This window comes from Centroberyx affinis, unplaced genomic scaffold, assembly GCF_046629955.1.
Source record: "Centroberyx affinis isolate AG114_WGS23_722 - 3 ecotype Tasmania unplaced genomic scaffold, CSIRO-AGI_Caff_v1 ptg006930l_1, whole genome shotgun sequence".
Taxonomy (NCBI): Eukaryota; Metazoa; Chordata; class Actinopteri; order Beryciformes; family Berycidae; genus Centroberyx; species Centroberyx affinis.
In genome coordinates, this window is record NW_027283511.1 from 1 (window position 1) to 23,771 (window position 23,771).

General features: G+C 46.6%; 3 protein-coding genes across 4 annotated transcripts; 1 reads left to right on the forward strand and 2 right to left on the reverse strand.

The window, feature by feature from the left end:
- Positions 1-5: 5 nt before the first annotated feature.
- LOC139639184 (basic helix-loop-helix domain-containing protein USF3-like) lies at positions 6-8,870 on the reverse strand (the record flags this gene model as incomplete). The annotated part of the gene is made up of 8 exons (XM_071513263.1): positions 8,774-8,870; positions 8,079-8,202; positions 7,910-7,941; positions 7,709-7,791; positions 7,478-7,574; positions 5,025-7,269; positions 2,171-4,874; positions 6-1,787 (listed from the first exon to the last, which is right to left on the reverse strand). Coding segments are annotated over exons 2-8 (6,987 nt in total), but the record flags the coding sequence as incomplete, so codon positions are not given.
- A 271-nt stretch (positions 8,871-9,141) lies between these two features.
- On the reverse strand, positions 9,142-13,546 carry LOC139639185 (N-alpha-acetyltransferase 50). Of its 2 annotated transcripts, none has more exons than XM_071513266.1 (5): positions 13,373-13,546; positions 11,882-12,015; positions 11,210-11,329; positions 11,013-11,079; positions 9,142-10,668 (listed from the first exon to the last, which is right to left on the reverse strand). In XM_071513266.1, exons 1-5 carry the CDS (start codon positions 13,378-13,380, stop codon positions 10,491-10,493), a joined length of 507 nt encoding a protein of 168 aa, XP_071369367.1. In that variant the 5' UTR covers positions 13,381-13,546; the 3' UTR covers positions 9,142-10,490. The 2 variants fall into 2 exon arrangements, with proteins under 2 accessions (XP_071369367.1, XP_071369365.1); XM_071513264.1 differs by having other exon boundaries at positions 11,882-12,018.
- Positions 13,547-14,624: 1,078 nt separating this feature from the next.
- LOC139639183 (V-type proton ATPase catalytic subunit A) lies at positions 14,625-23,691 on the forward strand. Its single transcript, XM_071513262.1, has 15 exons — positions 14,625-14,641; positions 17,941-18,041; positions 18,548-18,676; positions 19,020-19,234; positions 19,343-19,480; positions 19,573-19,724; positions 19,860-20,022; positions 20,115-20,223; positions 20,451-20,573; positions 20,894-21,008; positions 21,116-21,179; positions 21,274-21,477; positions 21,837-21,931; positions 22,155-22,326; positions 22,786-23,691. Exons 2-15 carry the CDS (start codon positions 17,960-17,962, stop codon positions 22,876-22,878), a joined length of 1,854 nt encoding a protein of 617 aa, XP_071369363.1. The 5' UTR covers positions 14,625-14,641; positions 17,941-17,959; the 3' UTR covers positions 22,879-23,691.
- Positions 23,692-23,771: the final 80 nt, after the last annotated feature.

The following is a 23,771-nucleotide window of genomic DNA, read 5'->3' on the forward strand; positions in this document are numbered from 1 at the left end:
TGGCTAATGTTGTGAGCAGGCCGGTTGGGCTGCTTGCCAGAGTCAGCAGATGAGGTGTTGGAGAGCGACAGCAGGGGAGACATAGGCATGGCTGAGCCATCAGTAGGCATAGCTGTGGCAATCTCGGGGAACAGAGAGGTGAGGCTAAAGTTGGATAGGTGTGGGGTGATGCCAGATGAGTTGGCAATGGGCATAGGAGGCATATCTGGGAGCAAGGGGAAGCCGGTCTGGCCAAAACCCACAGGGCGAGGTGGGGAAAGGATGGAGCCGAAGCGATTGTTGAGTGGAGCGGCGCTGCCCTTTTCAGCACTGGGGCTGGTGAACATCTGGTTGGAAAAGTATTGGAGGGGGATTTCACTGGGAAGGCTGGGGTGGGCGGCTGGAGAATAGGAAGGATAGAAGGAGGGTAAGGTGTTCTGGGGCTCCACAGGCAGAAGGGCAGGGGTACGAGAAGCGTTGGGCTGGCTGACTGGAGGGATGAATGTGGAGTTAGCATTGATGGGAGGTGGAGGGTTCATCCCTCCCTCAGCAATGAAGGGAGGGAAACCAAAGTTCTGGGCTAGGTGTTGGTCAGGCACCAGGTTGTTGTCACTGGCAACCTGAGCACTGTCTGCCATAAAGCGAACAATACTGCTACGACGTGCCTCTCCTCCAGATTGTGGTCTGCTGAGCAGCACCCCTCCTCCAGAGGGCAGAGGCAGGTGTCCCTCGGGCTCAAAGGGGTTGCTTGGTCTCAGGGCACCTGATCGGGGCCGGTCACCGGGCCTCAGCTTGGCCGGCTGGTTATCCTGGGCGATGTGGCGAGAGCGCTGGCTAACAGCAGTGGGTGGTCTGGAGGGGGCAGAGGAACGGCCTGGCTCAGAGCTGCTGTGTGGGGTTGGAGGGTGCGGGAGACCTGCTCGCACGCCTGGGCCTCCATGCATGTTACCGCTGACCTGGGGAATATGGCCCTTGTTGCCCTCCCCGAGCCGCATGGAAGGGGCCTTCTGTGTCTGGGGCACGCTGGGGCTGGAGGCCTTGGCCTGCATGTCTCCAGAAGAGCTTCCAGGCACACAGCTGTACTCCATACTAACTGGGGGACAGCACTGCACTGCCCGCTGGTGGTTGCTCTGGTCAGGCAGGTGGGGGGAAAGGAGACTCTGCATGAAGCTCTGGTGACAGCCTTCCTGCTCTCGGGGCAGCCCTGCTCCTATCTGCACTCCCTGAGACCCAGGGTGAGCTCCACTGTAGCTGCCACGTGTCCTGCCATCTGCTGGAGGGCCTACACCCATCCTGAACCCCCCCTGCTGCTGCCCCTGAGGCCCTCTCTGAGAGGGAGGCACCGACTTGGGGGCCATGTCTCCCCCACGAGACACCTGAGCCTCAAAGCCACCGAGTTGATGCCCTCCTCCTCCTCCACCCATGGTCTTGAATGGGGGGCACTCCGAGACCCGCTGAACGTCAGTAGACCCCGGATGGTCTTGGGGCAGGCGGTTCTGGGGGTTGTGTCCGATGTTGGCCTTCCCTCGGGACGTGTCCAGATAGCCCCGGAGGTCCGGCTGCTCCTGTGTGGCACCACGGCCAGACTGAAGATGAAGCCCCATGCGTTGCTGCTGTTCACCACTAGTGGAGCTTTTACCAATGAGCGCCTCAGCAGAGTAGTTGGAAACACGGTGGCGTTCCTGGCGTGACGGAGCACAGGCCAGGTCAGAGGGCCGGGACACAGGGTTACTGGGCTGGGAGATGAGCTGCTGCTCCAGGGTCCTAGAGCTCATCAACCTCTGCATGGCATTATGGTCCTGACCAGACTGAGGGAAGACAAAAGAGAATAAGAATTTTATTTCCAAGTTAAAACCCCAATCTTATCTTTTCTGTTCAAAAAAACGATGTGTCATATATTCAGATTTGACAGGTAGGATGATAAGGATGATATAGGTGATAAGAATGTTACACCAATTAAATTGTATATACATGTGTATATACATGCAGTGTGTATATGTATGATGTAGTATGGTATATGATGGTATGTAAAGCCCTTTGAGACTTGACTGTGATAAAGGGCTATATAAATAAACAAGACTAGACTAAATAAACAGCAACAAAGCCAGTAGTCAAGCAATCTTGGCACCACAGGAGGCACTGCATTTTGATTCCTATTAACTCACACTCTCAGCCATATAACTCTACCAACCTTGAGGTGCTCTTGCTGGGCCAGGTGGCTGCCATGGTGGGCTCTGGGTCCTGCTGCCTGGGCCTCACAGCTCTTGTCCTGGTGTCGAAAGTGCTGTTGCTGTTGTTGCTGGATCTGCTGCTGTAGGTGCTGCTGGTGTCTGGAGTGGGAGCTCTGTTGCTGCTGTAACTGCTGTTGCTGCTGTTGTTGATGTTGTTGATGCTGTGTCTGCGGCTGCTGTTGAAGTTGTGTCTGCTGTTGGTGCTGCTGCGGATGAGCCTGTTGGTGTTGGTTCTGCTGTTGATGCTGTTGTGATTGTTGGTGGGACTGTTGTGGCTGCTGTTGTGGATGCTGTTGGGACTGCTGCTGTGCATGTTGTTGATGTTGTGTCTGTTGTTGTTGATGTGGGTGCTGCTGCTGCTGTTGCTGCTGAACTCCAGACTTTTCCAGGTGATGCTGTTTCTGTTGCAGGCCAGCAGGTGAACCAGTCTGACTTCCTCTAACCAGCCCCCTCTTCTTCTGGACATGCTGCTGGTCCTGCTGCTGCTGCTGCTGCTGCAGTGCCCTCTGGTGGAGGGAGTGGAGCTGCGCAGGGTCAGGCTGTGTCAGGTGGTGTTGCAGCTGGTACAGATGGTGCCTCTGCTGCTCTTGTTGTTGCTGCTGTTGCTTCATGTAAGGGTTCCCCCCCAGGTGCTGGCCAGGCTGGGGTGCAGCATGCTGGGGGTGGCCCTGGGGCAGGTGGAGCACCCCTGGCTGGTTCTGCTCAGGGGGTCCTTGAGGAGGGCAGTGGCCATCAGTGGGCCGGAGGACTGTGTTCATGAAGGAGTTTGTGGAGAAGAGGGGGCCGCCGCTTTCAGGGTTGATCCTGGTCATGACGGCTGAGGAGCTGGGGGGCAGCTGGCCCACCATCATCTGGCTGTGGTCTGGTGGTTTCACCTCCATACGGCCCACAGTGGAGGCCGACGGAGGGCAAGGCTTGGGCCGTTTACTAGTAGGCAGCATCGCCTCCTCCTGTGCCTGGCGCTTGGAGATGTTCTTAACATGCCGCTCAGCCACACCGACCCCAGCCTGAGCCCTCATTAGGGCACTCTTGAGGGGAGTGTACTCATTCAGCTGGGCTGAACCTGAGCAGGGTGGGAGAGCGTTGTTTGAGGGTTGGGATATGTGGGCTGAGGTCCCTACAGGTGATGGGACTGAGCCCTGTTGGCCAGCCAGACTGGGGGAGCCAGGGTAGGGCTGCTGGCTGGAGCTGGGCCTGATCAGGTTGTTGACACTGAGGCTAGCCACAGTACCACTCTGGGTCTGGCTCTGAGACTGGACCTGGGGGAGAGACTGAGACTGGGAGTATGAGATGTTTTGTGGATGTCTGGTTGCTATGGGCCCACTGACAGACCCTTCCCCAACCTGTCCTCTGACAGACACCTGGGTGTGGGGTTTAACCACTGCTGTATCCATGGGTTTAGTTACCTTTGCCTGGTGTCCAGCCGAGCCTCTTTCTTTGCTCGTAGAAGCTGGAGGGGTCTTGGGGGGCTCCCATGCAGCTGTGGTAGAGTTTGATGTAGTGTTCTCCCCAAGGCAGCTTCCATTCCTCCTCCCAGGGCTGTCCTGCTCTAGCATGGCCAAGGCAAGCATCTCTGCCTGCTCAGTAGTGAATATACATGTTCCAAAGGAGCCAGATGAGGCACTGATGCTGTGGCCCTGGGGAAGCATGGAGGCCACAGAGAACCCTCTTCCACCCCCAGCCCCTGCAGACATGGGAGAATCCGTCTGTCTGCTAGATGTCATAGGATGCTCCATAGTTTCATGATCTAGGTTAGTGTATACCTGCTGTGGTATGGCAAAGTCCTTTCTAGAGGGTGTGTCAGCAGTAGCAGCAGCCACTAAGCCCTCTTTCTCTGTTGCTGCTGTGGGGCGTCCCCCTTTCTGAGCCTCCCTGTCCCTTCCAGGACCCTGGGGCGGTTTGACTTCAGCAGGATGTGAGGGAGAGGGGTTGGACATGCTCAGGTCAGGCTGCTGTGTCAAGGCTTTACTGACAGCGACCCTTTTCCTGAACTCCGAACTTATAGAGGCTGTAACAGAGGCTGTGGAAAATGTTGGGGCAGCTGATGAGAGTGGTGCAGTGGTTGACACAGAGAGGGAGGTGGTGGGCTGTGACTCAAGCTTAGCACAAGGCTGATGATTTTGGGAGCTGGATGTCTGGGAATGACACACTGAAGTCAGTTGGTTAGCCTGGATTGAAATCACTGGTGCACTCTCTGTGATACTGCTGGTGCAGACTGGAGGGTGACTCGCAACAGTAGACACACTGATGGAGGTGTACTGACTCTGAGCGGCACCTGCACCACTGACCACAGATCTGCTCTGTCTAGAACTGGCAGTAGTGGCAGCTGATCTCGTTTGTGTTGTGCTAGCTGCTGTAGTGGTGACTGGTGGTTTCCCCTGTGGAACTGTGAGTTTGGTTACAGTTGACTTGTTGCCAGTCAAATCTGAGGCCGGTTTACTCTCAATGGCCACAGCTGCACTAACTGACGGCTTGACTGCTGTGACACTGACAGTTGTGACTGCAGTTACCATACCACTGGTGTTAGCACGACTGAATATAACTTCACTCTGTGCTGCACTGACTCTAGCTGTAGATGTACTCTGAGAGACACTGGCTGTGCTATTGACAGATGTTGTGCTCTGTGGGAGGGACTGACTAGATACAGTTGGCTCACTAGATGAACTACACATGGTGACCATTTTCAGTGGGCTTTGTGTAGAAGTGACAATATTTCCTATAGTTTTGCTCTGTGTGGAGACTTCACTACAATCTGTGGTTGTAACAGCTGTGATACTAACTGTGGGAGTGTCAGTGACTTTTACACCCGAAAACGGTACAACTTGGCATACCGTCACTTCAACTGTCTGGCTTTCTCCTGCAGCAGCCGCTGGCTTGGCTGCGATGGTGACAGCAGGCTGTGCCTGTTTGAGCTCTTTCTTCTTGGCTGGCTTGGTCCTTTTAACTGTTGTCCTTTTAGTAAACAAAGCTATGCGAGGCCTCCTCCCTGAGGCCTTAGGGGGATTAACCACCGGCCCTGCTTTGACTGGGTTCACACAAGGGACCTGTAGCTGCCGGACAGGGAGAGTGAGCGTGGCTCCAGGGACACTGACAGGAGCAGGAGGCTGCTGCTGCTGCTGCTGGACCACTGATGATGGAGCAGCAGGAAGCTGAACGTTGTTCTGGCTAGAAATGGTGAGTGGAAGGCCCTGAGAGATGCTCTGGTTGAGGCTGCTGAGGGCCCCCAGACTGTTGAGGGCCACATTGGTGGTTGGTTCCTCAGTGGTGGTGGGCTGGACCAGCTGGAGCGTGCTCTGGCCACCCTGCGAGCCAGCTTTGTCCGACTTCATTGGCTGTAGGGCAAACACCTGGCCATTCACAGTGATGGTCTGTGGGGTTGGGGGAACTGGCTGGGCAGAGGAAGCCTGGGTGACCTGTAGGGGCTGGTTTAGTTGGTGCTGAATGGGACGTGGTAGAATGTGAACCAGCTGCTTTCCACCAACAGTCTGCAAGCAAGCAGTAGAGGTTGTACAGCTGGTTGTGGCAATTGGAGTGGGCATAGCAGGCACTGCAGTGGGCACAGCAGCAGGCACCATGCCAACCTGAGGATTCTGAGGGGCAGGTGCAGTCTGATTGGGCGCTTGTATGATTACAATATGCTGGCAAGGCGTCTGATTGGTTAGCTCCTCCCTTACCACAGATTGGGCAGGGCAGGCATTGGCCTGTTGCAGGATGACCACGCTTGGGTTGTTAGTGTTCTGTGGAGCCGTTACCCCAGAGGCTGTTGCTCCGGTTGGGCTGACCTGTAGTACCTGCATGGTCTGGAGCAGGGGCAGCACAGTGGCCTGTGGCTGGGGCACCAGGGCTGGCTGTGGAAGGGGCTGGGGCTGAGGGATGATGGCTGTCGGAGGATGGGGAACCATTGATGCTGGCTGTAGTACAGCAGGCTGGGGCTGTGACACCACGGCAGGATGGGCCACTACAGCTGGCTGGGGCACTATGGCTGACTGGGGGAGAACAGCACACTGGGGTTGGGGGGCTAGGACAGGCTGGGGCTGTGCCTGGGTGAGGATGGCTGGCCGTAGCTGAGGAGGCCTCTGCATGGGCTGCGCTTGAATGTGGGCTGTAATGGGTGCCTGTTGTACAGGTACCTGAGGTTGCATCTGTATTTGAATGGGCTGAACAGAGGGTTTGTTGCCCATGGGGCACACAGTCAACTGCTGGACAGCCTGGCTGGTGTTGCTGGCCTCTGCGGTGGGGAGACTCTGGCAGACAGGCTGCACTGTGTTCCCTGCCAACTGCAGTGTTGTCCAGGTAGTTTGTGTGCTGCCTGCTGCCCCAGGTCTAAGAAGTGCTGGACTGTTGGGGATAGTAGTGTAGCTCACAGTCCTGATGGCGGTGTCCTGTGTGATCAGAGAGCAAACTTCTGAGACTACTGCCCTGGGTGTGGTTACAGTCTGGGGGAGGGTGGTGAGGCTGGGGACAGGCTGAGAAGGGCTTTGTGTGGGGAGCTGTGAGGCTGGACTGGCTGCTATAGTCAGGCTTTGGGCTGGGGTGGCAGGCTGAGATTGCTGGGGCAGGGCGGTGGTGCCAGCGGGAATCTGGAGGGTGATGTAGGACACAGAAGGTGGCAGAGTGGGGGCTGCAGCGGGTGTTTCGACCACACACTGCTCTACCACTCTCAGGCCTGGCGTAGACTGGGTGGGGGCAACGGCTGCCCCTGGAAGAAGCGAAGGGGCAGAGGAAGAGGTGTTAACCTGCACCAGGGCTCCATTCACCCTCACCCTGGCATTGACCTCAGGAGATGGCTGAACAATTAAAGTTTCGGAAGGCTGTTTCCCCAGGCTAGTCTCCTTCCCTGCAGGGCACATCACATTCCCATTGGAGTAGACGATTATCCCCTTTGGGAGTTGGTGAGTGGGTGTCACCTTGGCCACCTTGGCACAGCGCTGTTTGCCCTTCCAGTGGATGGTGGGGTCTTCTAGGAAGTTGATGTCGTGGGCTTTGAGGAGCTCAATGTAGTGAGCGCTCTCCTTCCTCAGCTCTTCCAGTTGACGCCGCAGTCGGCGGATCTCCTCGGCTGCATAGAGACCAATGCAGTGACCATCAGTAGTGTGCAAAATCAAGCACACATATAGGCCTAATCACACTTTCATCACACTTTTCAAATTAAAGTATAATGAAACTGTGGAAAGCTTCAAGCATGTGCTACAACAAAGACAGCATGCTACACAATATCCACAAGCAGGGTTAGATGACAAATAGGTGTACAAATTGTTAAACTTCACCTTGTACTTTATCCCCTCCTTCCAGAAGCATTGTATCATTTTGTTTCTTCAGGTCAGTGATGTAGCGAAAAGCCTGGTCCAAGATCATGTTCTTACTCTACAAAGGGATAAAAATTGATATTAAATGATGCCACAAAACAGCTAACTTAGTTGCTTAAAATTTATATAGACAATAATTTGACCATAACCAGAGGATGACAAGGAAAGACAGTATGAGAGCTTGTTTCTTACCTGTTTCAGTGCCTGGGAACATGGCAAAAGATTACCAATGCGGTTAATCCCAGCATTGATCTTCTCTTTTCTGTGTCTCTCAACTAAATAAAAGCAGATATAAAACGTTTATGCTTGGACAAAATTACTCCAACAGTAATCCAATGCTCATTAAACAGCAAGGTTTGCACAGATGAAGGATAACAAGAGACATTATTTCACCTGCATTGTGAGATTCTTTGTTTTTCTTTTTTCTGCAAAAGAAAAATGTAATCATTATTGGTATGCTTTTCAACCGTGACTATGCAGATATGCAGCTAAATGCTTGCAATGATATCTTGGTTCAAACATGATAACCAGTAGATAGATGTATGATGCCAGACATCCTTACTTAGGTTTACGACCAGGGGTCTGAGTTTCGGTCATCTCTGGCATCCTGCCCTAACAGTTGCCTGTATGATAGGAACCAGTCACCACATTCACCAGCTGGACCTCAAATCCCTTCTCTGCCCGTCCTGCGATCAAAAGATAAAGCATCGAGATAAAATATGAATTATAAACGTACATGATGACATCGGAAAACAGTGCACCGCCAAGGGAATACAGTTATATTCAGTGTGTTGTAATTTAGTCAGTTGGCTGTCATACAATTTAATACAGTGGCACAAACAACAAGAGAGTCAGGAAAATAGTACCCTTGCTAGGTTACGTTGAGCTCCAAAGTACTAACAGTTAACAGCTAACAAACTGAGGCAGATTAACCTAGCTAGACAGCTAACCTAAACTCATTAACCTGCTACGGCATATTACACCATTATAGCCGTGTGATTAAAGGATCGCACAGACAGTTACGGGTTATGACTTAAGTTGTGACAAATGCTGAAAATAGACGATGTTACGATAGTTATCCCGTTACTTCACTAGCTTGAAACAAGCAACCTAGGCAATTACCTAGCTAGCTAGCATTCTTTTAGCTAGCGCTAGCTTAGCTTCACGTTACCGACATGATTATCAAAACAAAGCAACGGCTGATCCCTTCGCGTCTCTGGTGCTAAACGCTAGTAAAGGACGCATGTCCCCACGTACCTGTAGCCTCAACATTTTAGAGACCTTGTCCCTGCGAGAACTTTGAGTTTGGGAGCTAGCTGCTAAGGCATTCAACTCAACTCATCTCAAAACAATCTAGTTACAATCTAACCCAGAGCGGAAAGGGGACTGCTCTGGTGGTGGTGACAACCAATAGCATTTCAGATGTTGGAGGTATGAGCCAATCAACATGTGTTAAGGCATTCAGGAATGGATTTGCATTGTATGTACCTACACATCTCTGCACATCCTTTCCTGCAACCAACATTTTTGTATAGATATCAAGCATTAGTGTTTGTCAACAATTCCTACAACACCCCAGCATAGACATGAAATAGAATGAAACAAAAAATACCAATTAATGCAAATAGTAATTCCTTTATTTAGAGGTTAAAAAGTCTTACAATATAGAGCTCCAGAAAAGATAAAATTCTTCAAAGAAAGGAAAAACATGCTTATACTACAGTGGAGAGGACACAACTCTCCTAGCATGCAGAGGGTCAGAGCTTCCCCTGGGTAGAGTACTGTTTGAGAGACCATACTAAACAAACTTCCAGGCTATCAGGCAAGCTTCAAAATCTAGTAAAGGTCTAGGTAACGACAGAAGCTGGCTGAGGCAGGAAGTTTGGATTTCTACTAGGTGGTCACATAAGGTGCCAAATTAAACAAGATACATCTTTGTGTTTAGAGACAGACACACCCTCTAAAGAACTGCCAATAATGCAAATTCAGATGCACACAATCATTAAATTGCTGAAAACAATGTCCAAATCTGATTCCAACCTGCCAACCTGTATTATTCAGAGTTCACTCGCTGGACATTGTGGTGTGCCCTTCTCAAAAACACATCAAAATTCTCTACAATGTTATTTTGTTGGGTTCTCTCATTCCTACTCATCTGATATAGTGATTTCTTATTTTCTGCCTTTGCAGCAAACCCAGGAGAACCTCTGAACCATTCGCCATCTCAATGTAAAAAAACAGAAACAGTTGAAGGGGAATTAAATTAACAGGCTGAAAAACAAAATTGTTCAGAAAATTGTGAGCAGTGACCATCTCTTCCCACCACCTTGAAACCGTTCAACCTTCTTTAAGCCCATACTGAGGGGGCACATTTCTGCTCTTCCCCTCTGGACATGACATACCAACAGACTGGTCAAACTCTTCCCATAGGTCCCAGGGTTCAGGTGGTGAGGGAATGGAGTCGTGAGCGTTCCACATGTCACTATGACAACTCGAAGCATCACTCCAAAGTTACCAGCTGGGACTTTGTGTGTCAATGATGGTCTTTCAAAGACTTTCCCGCTTCAAATCAACTGTTTTCTTTCGCTCAAACAGTAAGGATATGTCCCCATTAGCTTTATAACCACATAAAAACAACTCAAACACAAACAGTATGATTTGCAAACACCACCCCCCTCCCCCTCCACCGAGTCTTAAAACTGTCTGAAGTTGGCAGCTTTGTCAATAGGAGCACTTTTGGATTCTGAGCTTTTTGTCATTTTCAATTATCTAAATGAGGAAAGGGGGCAATAAAAGATGCAAAATTAAGGGGACCCCTTTGCAAAATAAATGCAGCCATTTTTGTACTTTAAATTTGTTTTCTCTTTTTAACGTCCTTTGAAGAAAGTGTTGAATGTGTCGACCCTGGGGCATTTGTCACAGTTCTGTTTCTGTGGAGGCGGGCACAGCTGTGCTCTTTCCAAAAGCCGTGCCCCTACTCTGCCTTCTGAAGCTCTCCAGTGGGGGGTGCACATGGGCTGCGCAGACTCTTCTGCAGCACATGGGCATCTGCAGGCTCTATCCTCTTGTAGTAATTCTTTTTTGTTTCAATGATCTCAAAGCCAAACTTCTGGTAAAAGTCAATGGCCGACTCATTGCTGATCTGCACGTGACTGTGGGGAAGAGAAAAAAGAAATCTAGTTAGTGATAGCACAGTTAGAATTGGTAAAAAGTCACTGTTAACACTGGCTATCACTGGTTGAACTGACTTGTACGTTAACTCCATACAAATCAACCAAATCTCCATCACATCTGTGTAGATTCATTTCAGTCATCCAGGTATTAAGATGTCCAATATGATTTCTGTGGTCCGCAAGCTTCCTTGCTGTCTTTTCATATTCCCACACTAATTTTAGGCTCTCCTCGCCCAATTTTTAAGTCCACTGGATTTTATTTCTATTTTTATTTTGGACATCCATCACATATACTCTCTGCCATTACAGGATTAGACACTCACAGGTAAATGTTGTCAAAAGTGCCATCCTTCTCACAGATGTTTAGCACATGATTCAGCATCTTTGTACCTAGAAAGAGACAGAGGCAAAGTTTTGAATACAAAAACCAACATAACATCATAATGTGCACTACAGTGTGTTGGGTACGTTTAGTCAAATGCACAACAAATTCACAAACTACAAATGCAGAGTTGCATACCGATTCCTAGTCTACGGTAGGGTGCTAGACAGCCAAGTGTCATGATGTACAGTCTCTTCTGGTTCTGGGAGTGGTCCACTCTGCAGCACACAGCCCCCACTGCAATGTCATTGAAGTATGCTACAAAACAAAGTAGAGGAAACACAGAAACATCAACAACAGACAGGGAATCCATAATTTCCTATGTTCTTACTTAAAACCTAGTGCTAGATTGGAGAGTGCAGTGAAATAGAACATTTGCTTTGACCAGTCTGATTAGATTATGTCTGTGATTAGGCTGGCACTAGGAGTGATTTTAACATTAGATACTGAACAAAGTGGAAGTTTTTAAGAGTACAGACATGACCTCACATCTACTTAGATGACATGATATGCCAACAATATCTGGAAGGCTATGTGCTTGATGGAATGTCCTACCTCATGTAGAAAACATGTGGGTTTAAAAAAAGGATACTTTTTACCCAGAGATAGCAAAGTCCCCCACATCTGGAACCACATGTGTGGCCCCACCAGACTGAATCCTGCTATTGTATTCTCTGTGTCTCCCCTGTTCTGCCCCTCTCTCTAATCTCTCACCATCACTATAAAAAGTAAACTGCTAAATGCTTTTTTTAAGGATAGATTTGAAGTGATCTGGGTTTATGAAAAAGTTACATGAGTGAAGTCTCTCACCTAGCTTTGCAAGCTCTCCCACTTCCAGTACATCTTTGTAGAACTTGTCGTTGTAGCTGACAGGGAAGATGACCTGGTTCAGGCGTTTCAACTGCTTAATGTTGTGGGGCGTAACATCCCCCAGCTCGATCCGGCTACTGGAACAAGAGCAAAACGGTCAAACAGCTGGCAACCGATATACTATTGCAATGTAGTCAGGATAATTTGACTCAAAAATACATGAATGAACCACTGTAAAACAACAAAAAGCACAAGAAGAAGCTGCAGCCTCCTGATAACTCTGACTGCTGAGTACTTGGGATCTAGCTTATGTACTTCACAGGTAAGGTTTTCAAAGATAGGCTCTTTTTTCCAAACCCACCACCTGGACCAACTATAGCCAGTCCAGATGCACAGACAGCTGCACTGCTGCCCCATAAATGCCAAATACCATTACTGCCAGACAAAATCCACCTACAACACAGATGTACCACAACATAAATATCTGAGGCAAATGATTCTATGATTCCTGCCCCTTAGTGTTTATTACAGTATGAGGTAATAATTTGCACCTGCTAATACCAGGAGTTATACCCTGCATTTTATTCATTTCATGATACTCTGGGGAGGTGTGTAGATTTACGTCTTGACACTAACACAACTCTCCACTTGACTTGGCTGAGGAGGAGTTCAAGGTGGTATTTTTAGGGTGACTCCACATGCAAAACAGACACAACAGCTGTTGGTCACGTGTGTTGTTCACCGGGATGTACCAGCAGTGACAGCAACACAGACTTGCCAACATCAGTCGACATTTCAACCATAGACATCTGTGTCATCTAACGTTATAATAAAATTAAAGTTAACATATTCAACGTTATCGCCGTCATGCTATTTGATCTTCAAGAACGTGGCCAAAATTGCTACAAGAAACGATGAGCGAGCATGACAGCTAGAGACTGTTACTTTGATAGCTCAAATTACTATGAGCATGCTGGCAGTAACTCTGGAGTTGACGTAGGAAGTAACGACAAATGAGACCCTTGCCACCTGACCAGCGTTAGATGGGTGGCAAGCTGTTAACTTGGCTAGCGGTTAACTAGCTAGCTAACTAGAAGAAGCTGCTGCTTACTTGAGCTGTTGTCAACTTACAGCTAACAATCACGTTCGCTGAGGTCCTAGTTTTAGCTATTTAGCTTGACTAAAGTAGGTTAACTGGCTTGGCTAACTGGCCAGCTCTTCAGCTCATCAGTGATAGCTAGTTAGCTTAGCTTGCTCGCTAACTAAACAGCGAACCGGCAACCAGCTTGAGTTGACGAGCAAGCCCGACTCAAAATTGTTTCAGTCACAGTGCTGTCGTTAGCAGCTTTTTGTCCAACATCAGAATGAAAATAGCTTAGCTAGCTAGCTAGCCTTGTCGTCTCCTCCCCGCCTCCCCCTGTTGAAAAAAGAGACATGAAAAACTTTACTCGTGCTAGCTACTCAATCATGTCTCTAAATGCTTATACTCACCCTTTCATTGTAGACCACTGTTATTCCTTAGTTTCGATGAGATGGAAGTTTAGAGTTGTTTTTGGCCAAAGAGGGGGAATTTTGAAAGAGTTCGGGGTTACCTCCCGTTTTACCCTCCACATGTAGCTAGTTACGATGGTTGCAGTTAGCTTAGCCGCAGCACTCCTTCCACGACTGTGTGGAGACTGTCAACCCTGACCTCCGCATGCGCACCCACGCGCTGCATGCATTCTGCAACTACTTTCGTTTTGACACAGATTTCCTTAAAAAAAATTATTTGGGGAAAATGACACATTGGGCTGTACCTTTTTTTCTGGATACACTACTACGAAAATAAAATTAAAATAGTACTCTTAAGATTCAACTCATTGACATACATAAACCCACATACATAGACCATTTTGAGGGATCAATAAATGTAGCCTTAGATATTTTTCGTTCAGTTAAGATAGATGCAATTAAGACAGGGGCTTAGATGGAGTAAATAATTAAGAAAAACAATTCATGATTGCGCCTCCATTTTGGCTCAAACGTCAGTACAAAGATATTCACTATATGAGAGATAGGCTAGGCTGCTCATTTTTTGTCTTCGTTAACCAGTGCGGTCCGGGGGCCTCCAGGTGTACTTGAAAGGTTTCCAGGAGGTCCCCAGAAAAACAGAAAATAATTAAATTTCTCTGTTATTTCACTCCCAAAACGTTAGGCCTGGGAGAGACCATATAAAGACGTGTTTTGATCACAGGTCTCACTCTTGCCACTGTTAATTCCCAATCCCCCTTACAATATACACTTCTGTATGATCACATATCTAACAGTGAAATTCTTTTCTCAACTCTTTGGGTTCCTTGGGACAAATATGATCAAATGTGGTCAGTGGTCAAATGTGCATTGCCTTGACATAGACAACAAAATGTAAAAAAAAAACAAAAACCAAACAAACAAAAAAAACATTCAAACTAAAAGTTACGATTTTACATTAATTAGTTTGGATAATGTAACTGTAAAGTACAGCCAGCAACATTAACACACACAGGGAGAGCTCCCACTGGCTGAAGACGAATAAAGTGGTAGAGCGGACGATCACTATGTTAATCTAAAATCTTTGCAGTAGCTAGGGACGGATCCAAAATGGAGGCGGTTGCAGCGGCACAGCAGTAAAACCGAGCAGCGAGTGAATGAAGTCAGCTGATCACTGTCTGCTGTCACGCATCGCAGCACCTCTCATTTCTCTCGAGGCGAGACACTAAACCGCCAGTTCACATCCAGAAGGTAACGTTTCTATATTTGTCTAAATATATTGCACAATGCTGACACCAAATGTCACTTTAATATGTGTTGATCGGGAAATAATTTATCCCATTGCGCCAAAATGGCAGAGCCAGCGATTTTCTGCCAGGCCAAGACCAGTCTTGCTTGCCAGTGTCGTTTTTTAAATGCCGAATAATCTGCAGAGCTAGCTAACGTTATTCTTACTGCACTAAACAAATCAAACTAGAACTATGTGAAAAAATGTATGCTAAGTCATATGAAGGACTGTTCACTGTTCACATTGTAGACTATGCTTGCTGTGTCATTATAAGGTACAATTTCGAGTAATCTTAACCGTCAGACATTTTCAACAGAATGTCATTCAATTAGATGGATTTAATTTTCGGGATAGGGATGACAGAGAGTCGTGGTCATCATATACCTAGTCTCATCATCTTATGCGACATAATTCCTATGTCGTGATCGTTAAATCACTCGCATTCACACCTATCTGCGTATATGAATGTGTATAGCTTAGCTGTATTCGAGGAGTTTGCAATTAACAGTAGTGTGTTAGGACGCTGCTGTGCATGGCCATCTCACTTACATGTAACATTTTTGAGGAGGCAACGTTTTTTTGCATGGACACCAAACCTAAATACCTGCATCTCAGTGGTGTTGATTTAAATGTCCTCTTGCTCAGACATTCAAGACAAGCAAAAGCCAGCATTTTTCAGTCTTCAGTCCCAAGCACCAGCAAATATTTGTCTTGCAGTATACAGTATGTTTTTAATTTAACCTGTCTCTGGACTGAGTTTGACAAATGCTGGTTGGCTTATTATTGCGCTTTTCTTTCACTTTGAATATCACATTTAATAGCAAGAGGAGGCCTTTCCCACATTGCTCTACTCTTGGTTACAATATTTGGCCAACATAATGGCTTCAGTCAATATTAGGATAAAGAAGGGGAAACATGATCTTGAGTATGCCCCATGGCCATTTTTGTCTCTGTGGAAGATGTTGCTTGGGGAAAAGATTTCCAATGTTTCCACACACAGTCATATTTCTAACTTCCCAGTTTTGCCCCACTCTAGTTTTCCACTTCCTTAAACAGCCTCATTGAGTGTGGCCAGCCAGTCATGTGCCAGGATCATATGATGAAGTGTCATGTAGTATATTGTTCCCTAGCATGCTCACCAGTAACTCATGTAGCTGGAAATTATTAACTGGCTAAATGTTGAATTGTTGTGTCTAGAATTATGATTTGAGAATTTGATTGTAAAAGCCTGTAACGAAGGCTGTAACAAATACTGCAATGTTGCTGTAATAGAAGGATTATTGCAAGATTTAAGAAATCTGTTTTGTTTTGCAGGTTAGAATTAATCAATCAGCTAGACAGCAGTCTGTCATCTGAAATAAACTCATCATGGGAACAATAGGCCTAATCATTGTTTTTGCTATCTTATCTTCCCACTGTATGCTACTCTTTGGAAGCTCTTTTACAAAGCTGCAGGAACATTTCAGTTGTTGTTGGGTGGGGAAGGGCAGAACAGTTCATTAGACCTACACTAGGAAGGTGAGTTGTTGGATTATATTGAGTCAATGTCAGTTAATAACACTGCAAATCAGTTGAAATCTTGATTGACCCACAAGGGCAGTATGCTATGGTTTTCAGACAGGGTTTAAAAACACATAATGCATTACCGTAATAGAACAGAGAGCAACTCTCATTCTGCAATATTATGTTAAGATAAACATTACTCTAATGTGGTTGTCTGTGAGTGGTCATGGCAAGCATCGCTTTAAATGTGTCTACTGTTTGTAGAACGCAATCATAATAAACAGTTGTAAGTAAGGGAATTTAGACCAACAGAGGCCTGTGTGTTTCACTGCTGTGCCTCAGGAACAGTGTGCTGCCCTTTAGGTGTCTTTGTTGTAGTTCCTGCAGAGACCTATTGATGGAGCTGCTTTATTCCTGCACAGATGGGATAAGCAGCCTAGCGTAAACAGGAAGATGTGTAAATCTGTGGGAAGGACAATAAAAGGGCATAAGAATATACTGTGTGTGTGTGCGGGCACATCCATATGAGTTTCAGACAGAGAATGAGTGATGAGGGATGTTGAATTCAAGTAATACAAGCATATAGTCTGGATTTGTTGCGGATGCAGATATCGTAGGATAAAGCTGCTCTTTAATGTCGGCGCAGACCTGCAGTCGGCTGCCTGTGGGGATCGACTCACGTCACGTCTGATGACAGATTGTGTTTCTGCTGCTGCTGCATGTAGCCGGAGTGTGTAGGATAGTGGAGGGAGGATATGTGATATAAATATGTGACAGAGAAATAAGAATTATTACAGATAGGAAAATAAAGAGTTGAAATCCTGTATATACAGATGGTCCTGTGGGAAACAATTGTTAAGTCTCTGTATGAAAAAGGAGCATGTATGCATATGTGTGAAGGAGAGAGAGAAATATATAGTCAGTGCTGTTGGTGTGGGATTCCCCTCTAATGTTAGCCTGGTGCGTCACACTGACTCTCCTACTGGCCCTGGAGTTTATAAACCAAGGGGGAGGAGGGAGGGAGAACGGAGGGAGCGTCCTAGTTTTAGGCTCTATGATGCTGAGAAATGTGAAGTCGTGAGCGGTGATGTTGCTGTATTTTCCTAGTGGTTTCCATGGTTACAGTGAACTGAAGGGGGTGCCACTACCAAGGTACCAGCACATACTGATAAGTGATGTTCATAAATGGATTGATGTCTTTCATTTTTAATTAATGTTTTTTTCCCCCCTGCATTTATATTGATAAAATTAATTTGGTATGGTGTGATTAAGATAAGATGACACTATTGATCCCCATGCGTTCCTCCTTCCTTTCTCTCTCCATTGTGGACTATCAAATAAAGGCAAAAATGCCAAAACGCCTATTTAAAAAAAAAAAACCAAATTGCCTAAAATACCAGTTCAGCGTGCTCATACTCGCCCAGTCAATACTGGCCCAATCCTCAGACAGGACAGTAACTCTCTTTGTGGTCTCAGATTAAATTAACTGTAAAAACAGTAATCAATGCACTTTAGCCACAGTGGTTTTATGGCTCATTAATGAAGCTCTCAGTAGCCTAAATCAAATATAGCCTAGATGGAAACGTTATGTAATGTTGTTGAAAGAACATTGATGAGAAGGTTTGACCACTGCAGCAAATTCAATTATTGGGGAAACCAGTGACCTCTCCTGCACCCTTCTCTCTTCTGTTAACTTTCCTCTGGCCTCTATTTATGTATTGATTGTTTCCCTCACAAATTTCCTCTCATGTTTTTACAGTCAGACCAAGCCTGTGAAGATGGACATGTCCAAGCTGCCCAAGATCCGGGATGAGGAGAGAGAGAGCCAGTTTGGATACGTTCATGGAGTCTCTGGACCAGGTTACCACCGCACGCCACACACATACACACCCCATCACCATTGTCACACTCTTCCTCAACTTTGTATTTATAACACATTCGATTCCAGATACAAGCCTTAAATCTGATGCAGCTTGGGCCTGTCTAGGTATCTTTTAGTTGAGTAGTAAACACTAACCAGAGCAGAAAAATCATTGTCCAGTTCTAAACTTGTTAACTTGACACAGCAAGATATCTACATTTCATTCTTGAAGACCTACAGCAGAACATTGAGTCTTCAAAATAAACACAGGGTTCCTACTACCTTGCTTGTTTATCTATGTCCAACCCTTTCTTGATCATTAATAGGTTTAAGATTTCATATAGCCAAAAATGATACCCATGGATACCCACTTTTGTACCAACAACACTCACGTTGGGACAGGAGATGAAAGATGGAGTACTTTTTCTCTGGCTTTGTGGGGCAGTGTTGTTTGTGTTTCGTCTGGTTGTTTACCTGGCTCGTTTTTCTTCCCCCTCTCCCCCAGTGGTGACAGCCACAGCCATGGCGGGAGCAGCCATGTACGAGCTGGTTCGTGTGGGACACAGCGAGCTAGTGGGAGAGATCATCAGGTTGGAGGGGGACATGGCCACCATCCAGGTCTACGAGGAGACGTGTATCCTTTTGTTAAGCTACATCCATCTGTTCTTTGACTTCACTTGATGTCACAGCTCCCATCTTGGGCCATTTTGTGTTACTTCTCATAAGCCTTCAAGTGAAAAGCACCCATATTATGATGGATGCCAACACTGTGTGTGTAGTGATGCAGCTAGTTTTAAGCATACTGATATGTATACTGTAATATTCAAGTGCACCTACTTATTTTTAAACTTGTCTCCCTCTAGTGCATTGTTTTACCTTAGGATACATGTTTACACACATCCTGCATCATTCAGTATATGCATCATCTGGTGCATATGTAAAGATATACACTCCTATTTTCCTGAGCCCGAGCGCAGCTGGTGTGTCTGTGGGAGATCCTGTGCTGCGTACAGGGAAACCTCTCTCCGTGGAGCTGGGCCCAGGAATCATGGGCTCCATCTTTGACGGTATCCAGCGCCCCCTAAAGGACATCAATGACATCACACAAAGCATCTACATCCCCCGAGGTGTAAACATCGGAGCCCTCAACCGAGACCTCAAATGGGAGTTTTCTCCCAGCAAGAGCCTGCGGGTGCGTGTCTGCGTTACAGTTTCCAGACTTTCCAGCTTTCCGTTGAAGTGCTCAAATCATTCAGTTAATTTGATCTATGTCTATTCTTCCCCTTTCCCTCACTCTTAGGTCGGCAGTCACATCACAGGGGGAGACATCTATGGGATGGTGTTGGAGAACTCCCTTATCAAGCACAAGATCATGCTGCCCCCAAAAAACAGAGGCACTGTAACCTATGTGGCTCCCCCCGGAAACTACGACGTCACCGTGAGTTCCTCTCACCTCTGGCTGCAGCTGTGCTTGTGAACTGATTGTTAGATGTTGCTTTGCGTTAACGGTGTGGTGTTTGTGTGTGTCAGGATGTGGTGATGGAGCTGGAGTTTGAGGGGGTGAAGGAGAAGTTCACCATGGTGCAGGTGTGGCCCGTCAGACAAGTGCGCCCCGTCACAGAGAAACTGCCCGCCAATCACCCACTGCTGACCGGACAGAGAGTACTGGACGCACTCTTCCCGTAAGTCTCTGACCCTCCCCTGGTGATTTCTTTCTGCCATAGACATTTCTGGTACCAAGTAGCACTTCTAATCTTTGTGTTTACCTATACTGGACGTTTTCTTCACTCTGCCTCTCTCCTTTTCTCTCTGTGCAGGTGTGTGCAGGGAGGAACCACAGCCATCCCAGGAGCCTTCGGCTGTGGTAAGACTGTCATCTCCCAGTCCCTTTCCAAATACTCCAACAGTGACGTTATCATCTACGTAGGCTGCGGGGAGCGTGGAAACGAGATGTCAGAAGTACTGCGAGATTTCCCTGAGGTGGGTGGCGATAGTCATGGTGTGTTGTGACTGACTAGCGTGACTTTGATTGATGTTCGGGATGATTGACGATGAGTGTGTCTGGCCAACAGCTGACCATGGAGGTGGATGGGAAGACTGAGAGCATCATGAAGAGAACAGCGCTGGTGGCCAACACCTCCAACATGCCTGTGGCTGCCAGAGAAGCCTCCATCTACACAGGTATCTGTCAACAAGTCACATGGCTCACAGAATACTCATTAACCTAACTGGCCCCGGGACACACGCTTTGATCACTTACAAAGTTGTTATCTAATCACATCTCCTTCCATTCACAGAACAATGAAGTATGATAAAGCATACAATGAAAGCATTTTAAAAGATGACTCATTTGCTCTCTTATTGTGATTGCTTGTTAATGAGGTCACATGAATTGTGTGTCTTGTCAGGGATCACGCTGTCTGAGTACTTCAGAGACATGGGATACAATGTGAGCATGATGGCCGACTCCACCTCCCGTTGGGCTGAGGCTCTCAGGGAGATTTCTGGCCGTCTGGCTGAGATGCCTGCTGGTAAGTATGGACCCTGCTGGAGACTATTAAAACCTAAAGGCAGATACAAGCTTCCCACAGCAAGGAATTTGGTAATGAAGAAACTACAGCACCACCTGTGTTTTTTTGTTTTTTTTTGTTTTGTTTTTCTTTTTGATGCTTGAATTCCCCACAAGGTGGAGCTAGTACCTTTTTATATTTGATCTGGAAAGCCAGTATGACGATGCAGTATTCACCCCTCACCTCATTTGTGATCATAAACTAGTAGAACGCACAAATGCCAGTTAGATGTGTATATTGAGTTAAACTTGCATTGTGTGTGTGTGTGTGTGTGCCTGCAGACAGTGGTTATCCTGCCTACCTTGGTGCTCGTCTCGCCTCCTTCTATGAGCGTGCTGGAAGGGTGAAGTGTCTGGGCAACCCCGAGAGAGAGGGTAGCGTCAGTATTGTGGGAGCGTGAGTACAACTTATTATCACTAGAGGGAGGCAGTGCTCTACTTATCGTCTATGGACTATAAGAAAAACAGATTTAAGTGATGTTAAAATGCTTTGTGTCTCCTCAGTGTGTCGCCTCCTGGTGGTGACTTCTCTGACCCTGTCACCTCAGCCACCCTTGGTATTGTACAGGTAAATTATCACACTGTGCCATCCTTATTAAATAGATCTGCTTTGTTTGTCATGGGTGCTTAGTTTTTAACATTACATTCCTTTCCTCCCTCAGGTGTTCTGGGGTCTTGATAAGAAGCTGGCTCAGAGGAAGCACTTCCCCTCCGTCAACTGGCTGATCAGCTACAGCAAGTACACTCGTGCTCTGGATGAGTATTATGACAAGCACTTCCCTGAGTTTGTGCCTCTGCGCACCAAGGCCAAGGAGATCCTGCAGGAGGAGGAGGACCTGGCTGAGATTGTGCAGCTGGTCGGAAAGGTAATTTTGACATGATTCCTCATCTCATTGCCACTGGTTTGATTGTTGGATGAGTAACTTACATTCGCATCTACATCTTTAATAGGTGTAATTTGAACTGCATCCCTGAGCTGGGGTTAAAATGGGCATGTACACTCATGACAAAGCTATAAACTCTTTGGCAACACATAGAGGGAAATAGTCACGATCAGGTGCTTTGACAAGGGACAGGCGATTAGTTCAGGTTTATTTTCACAGTAATAAAACATAAAAGCAGAGTGATTAACACATTAATCAAGTACAGTGATCAAAAAGGAAAGAGGAGATGTAATGATGGTGTAATGTAATGAGAGCCCCGCACCTGATTGTCATTTTCACAGGCATCGCTGGCAGAAACGGATAAGATCACCTTGGAGGTGGCTAAGCTGCTCAAAGACGACTTCCTGCAGCAAAACGGTTACACTCCCTATGACAGGTAACATTATACCCAGCTACTCACTCACTTATTTAGTCCCACTTCCTTACTGTCCAGAAGTCACTGAGTCCCAGGGGTGAAGAGTGAGGTATTCTGTGAATGTGAAGGAGGGTATTGCTCAAAAAGGCTTAATGGTTTAAAAAATTTGAAAAATCAGTTAGTCAGTCACGCGATCAGTCAGTCAAAAGAGCTCATAACTGCCTTTTTTTGTGTACCTCCTCAGGTTCTGTCCCTTCTATAAGACGGTGGGCGTTCTGTCCAACATGATAGCCTTTTACGACATGGCGCGGCACGCGGTGGAGACCACGGCTCAGAGTGACAACAAGATCACCTGGGCCATGATCAAGGAGCACATGGGAGAAATCCTCTACCGGATCAGTTCCATGAAGTTTAAGGTGTGTGTTTGTGCCTCTTAACAGTTTCCACAGGTCTCCTCTTTCTTGTGGTTACTGTTTGTTAAATTTTACATTTAAAAAAGTTAAATTCCATCTTGTAGTCTTTATCTATATATTGTATTATGTGTGTGTCTTTTTTTTTACACTATGAGTTCTCTGTATGCATTGGCTGGATAGTATCTACATACAAGTTTATGTATTGTTTGAGTCAGTTTAGGTAGAGTTTGCCACAATAAATTGAGTTCCTGAAAGTTGAAACAATCACAGCAACGTAGTTGAAAGTCAGTTAAGTGTACTTCTCAAGAATAGACAGTTTACCTCACACTGTTTGAACTGTGCCTGATGCGGTAAACTCCACCCATCAGGTACTCCAAGCACATGAAAACAAGTACTATGACCGAACCTCTTGTTTGCTATGCATGTTGTTTAACTGCATTTTTTTTTTCTGTGTTGGAACAGGACCCGATGAAGGATGGAGAGGCTAAGATCAAGGCGGAGTACGCCCAGCTGTTGGAGGACATGCAGAACTCCTTCCGCACCTTGGAGGAATAGGCCTCCACCTCTCACCTTTCCACTTTTCATCTCTGACCCCTCCACTGCAGAATCACATTCCACCACCTTGTATTCCCAAAACCTGTGCTCCGCCGTGCCCCTTTGTGACTGATTGTGAGCGTGTGTATGTGTGTGTGTGTGTCTGTGCAGTTCCATGTGGAGGGAAAAGAGAAAGATGTACTGTATTCATGATTATTTGTTGCCTCACATAGGCTTACTCTGGATCCTCTGCATGGTCATCGATCTGAGTGTGTGTTTGTGTGTGTATGTGTGTGTGTATGTATGCAAGAGGGATCTCTTCACCCTGTTTCTTTCTTGCTGTTTACATGATTTCTGTCTGTAGCCGTGTTTGGTCTTCCTGAAGAGGATTGTTCAGTTGATGTAATTGTCATTCATAGACCATCTGTACAGAAGAGTATTGAAGATAAATTTAATAAGATCAGTCTATTTATTGCCAGCATTTTGACGTGAAGGCTTTGTTGTTCTTTCTTTTTGTTTTTATGATTGTTTCAAGCTGTGCAGTGTTGTGTATTTGCTGTGTGAATGTGTAAGAGCCGGACTCCGACGCTCAACTGTCCAATACTTACATGATGTTACTCCCAAAGAATTAAAATGTGGGGAAAAATCATGATGTGTGTGTGTGTGTGTGTGTGTGCGCCTGTGTGGCCTCATTGTCTTCACTGATGTAATGTTGCTACACTTCTTGTTGAACTGGTTTCTCTGCATATCGCTCATACTCTGGAATCTTGTATCTCCAGCACACTGCCTTCCCTGTCATGATGCTTGGTGGATAGGAATTATCTCAAGAAAAATAATTAAAAAAAGGTTATGGCTTATTGTAATTATTAAAGAAAGTAGTATGAACTGAACTATTCTTTAATATATTTTAATGT

What these genes read in the sequence shown, in the direction of transcription:
- LOC139639185 (XM_071513264.1), bottom strand. An exon ending in CTACCGTAGACTAGGAATCG is followed by an intron (nt 11,080 to 11,209) that starts GTATGCAACTCT and finishes GTCTCTTTCTAG; the next exon opens with GTACAAAGATGCTGAATCAT. An exon ending in ACTTTTGACAACATTTACCT is followed by an intron (nt 10,669 to 11,012) that starts GTGAGTGTCTAA and finishes TCTTCCCCACAG; the next exon opens with TCACGTGCAGATCAGCAATG.
- LOC139639183 (XM_071513262.1), top strand. Translation starts at nt 17,960, where the DNA reads ATGGACATGTCCAAGCTGCCCAAGATCCGGGATGAGGAGAGAGAGAGC. An exon ending in TCATGGAGTCTCTGGACCAG is followed by an intron (nt 18,042 to 18,547) that starts GTTACCACCGCA and finishes CCTCTCCCCCAG; the next exon opens with TGGTGACAGCCACAGCCATG. An exon ending in TCTGGCTGAGATGCCTGCTG is followed by an intron (nt 20,574 to 20,893) that starts GTAAGTATGGAC and finishes GTGTGCCTGCAG; the next exon opens with ACAGTGGTTATCCTGCCTAC.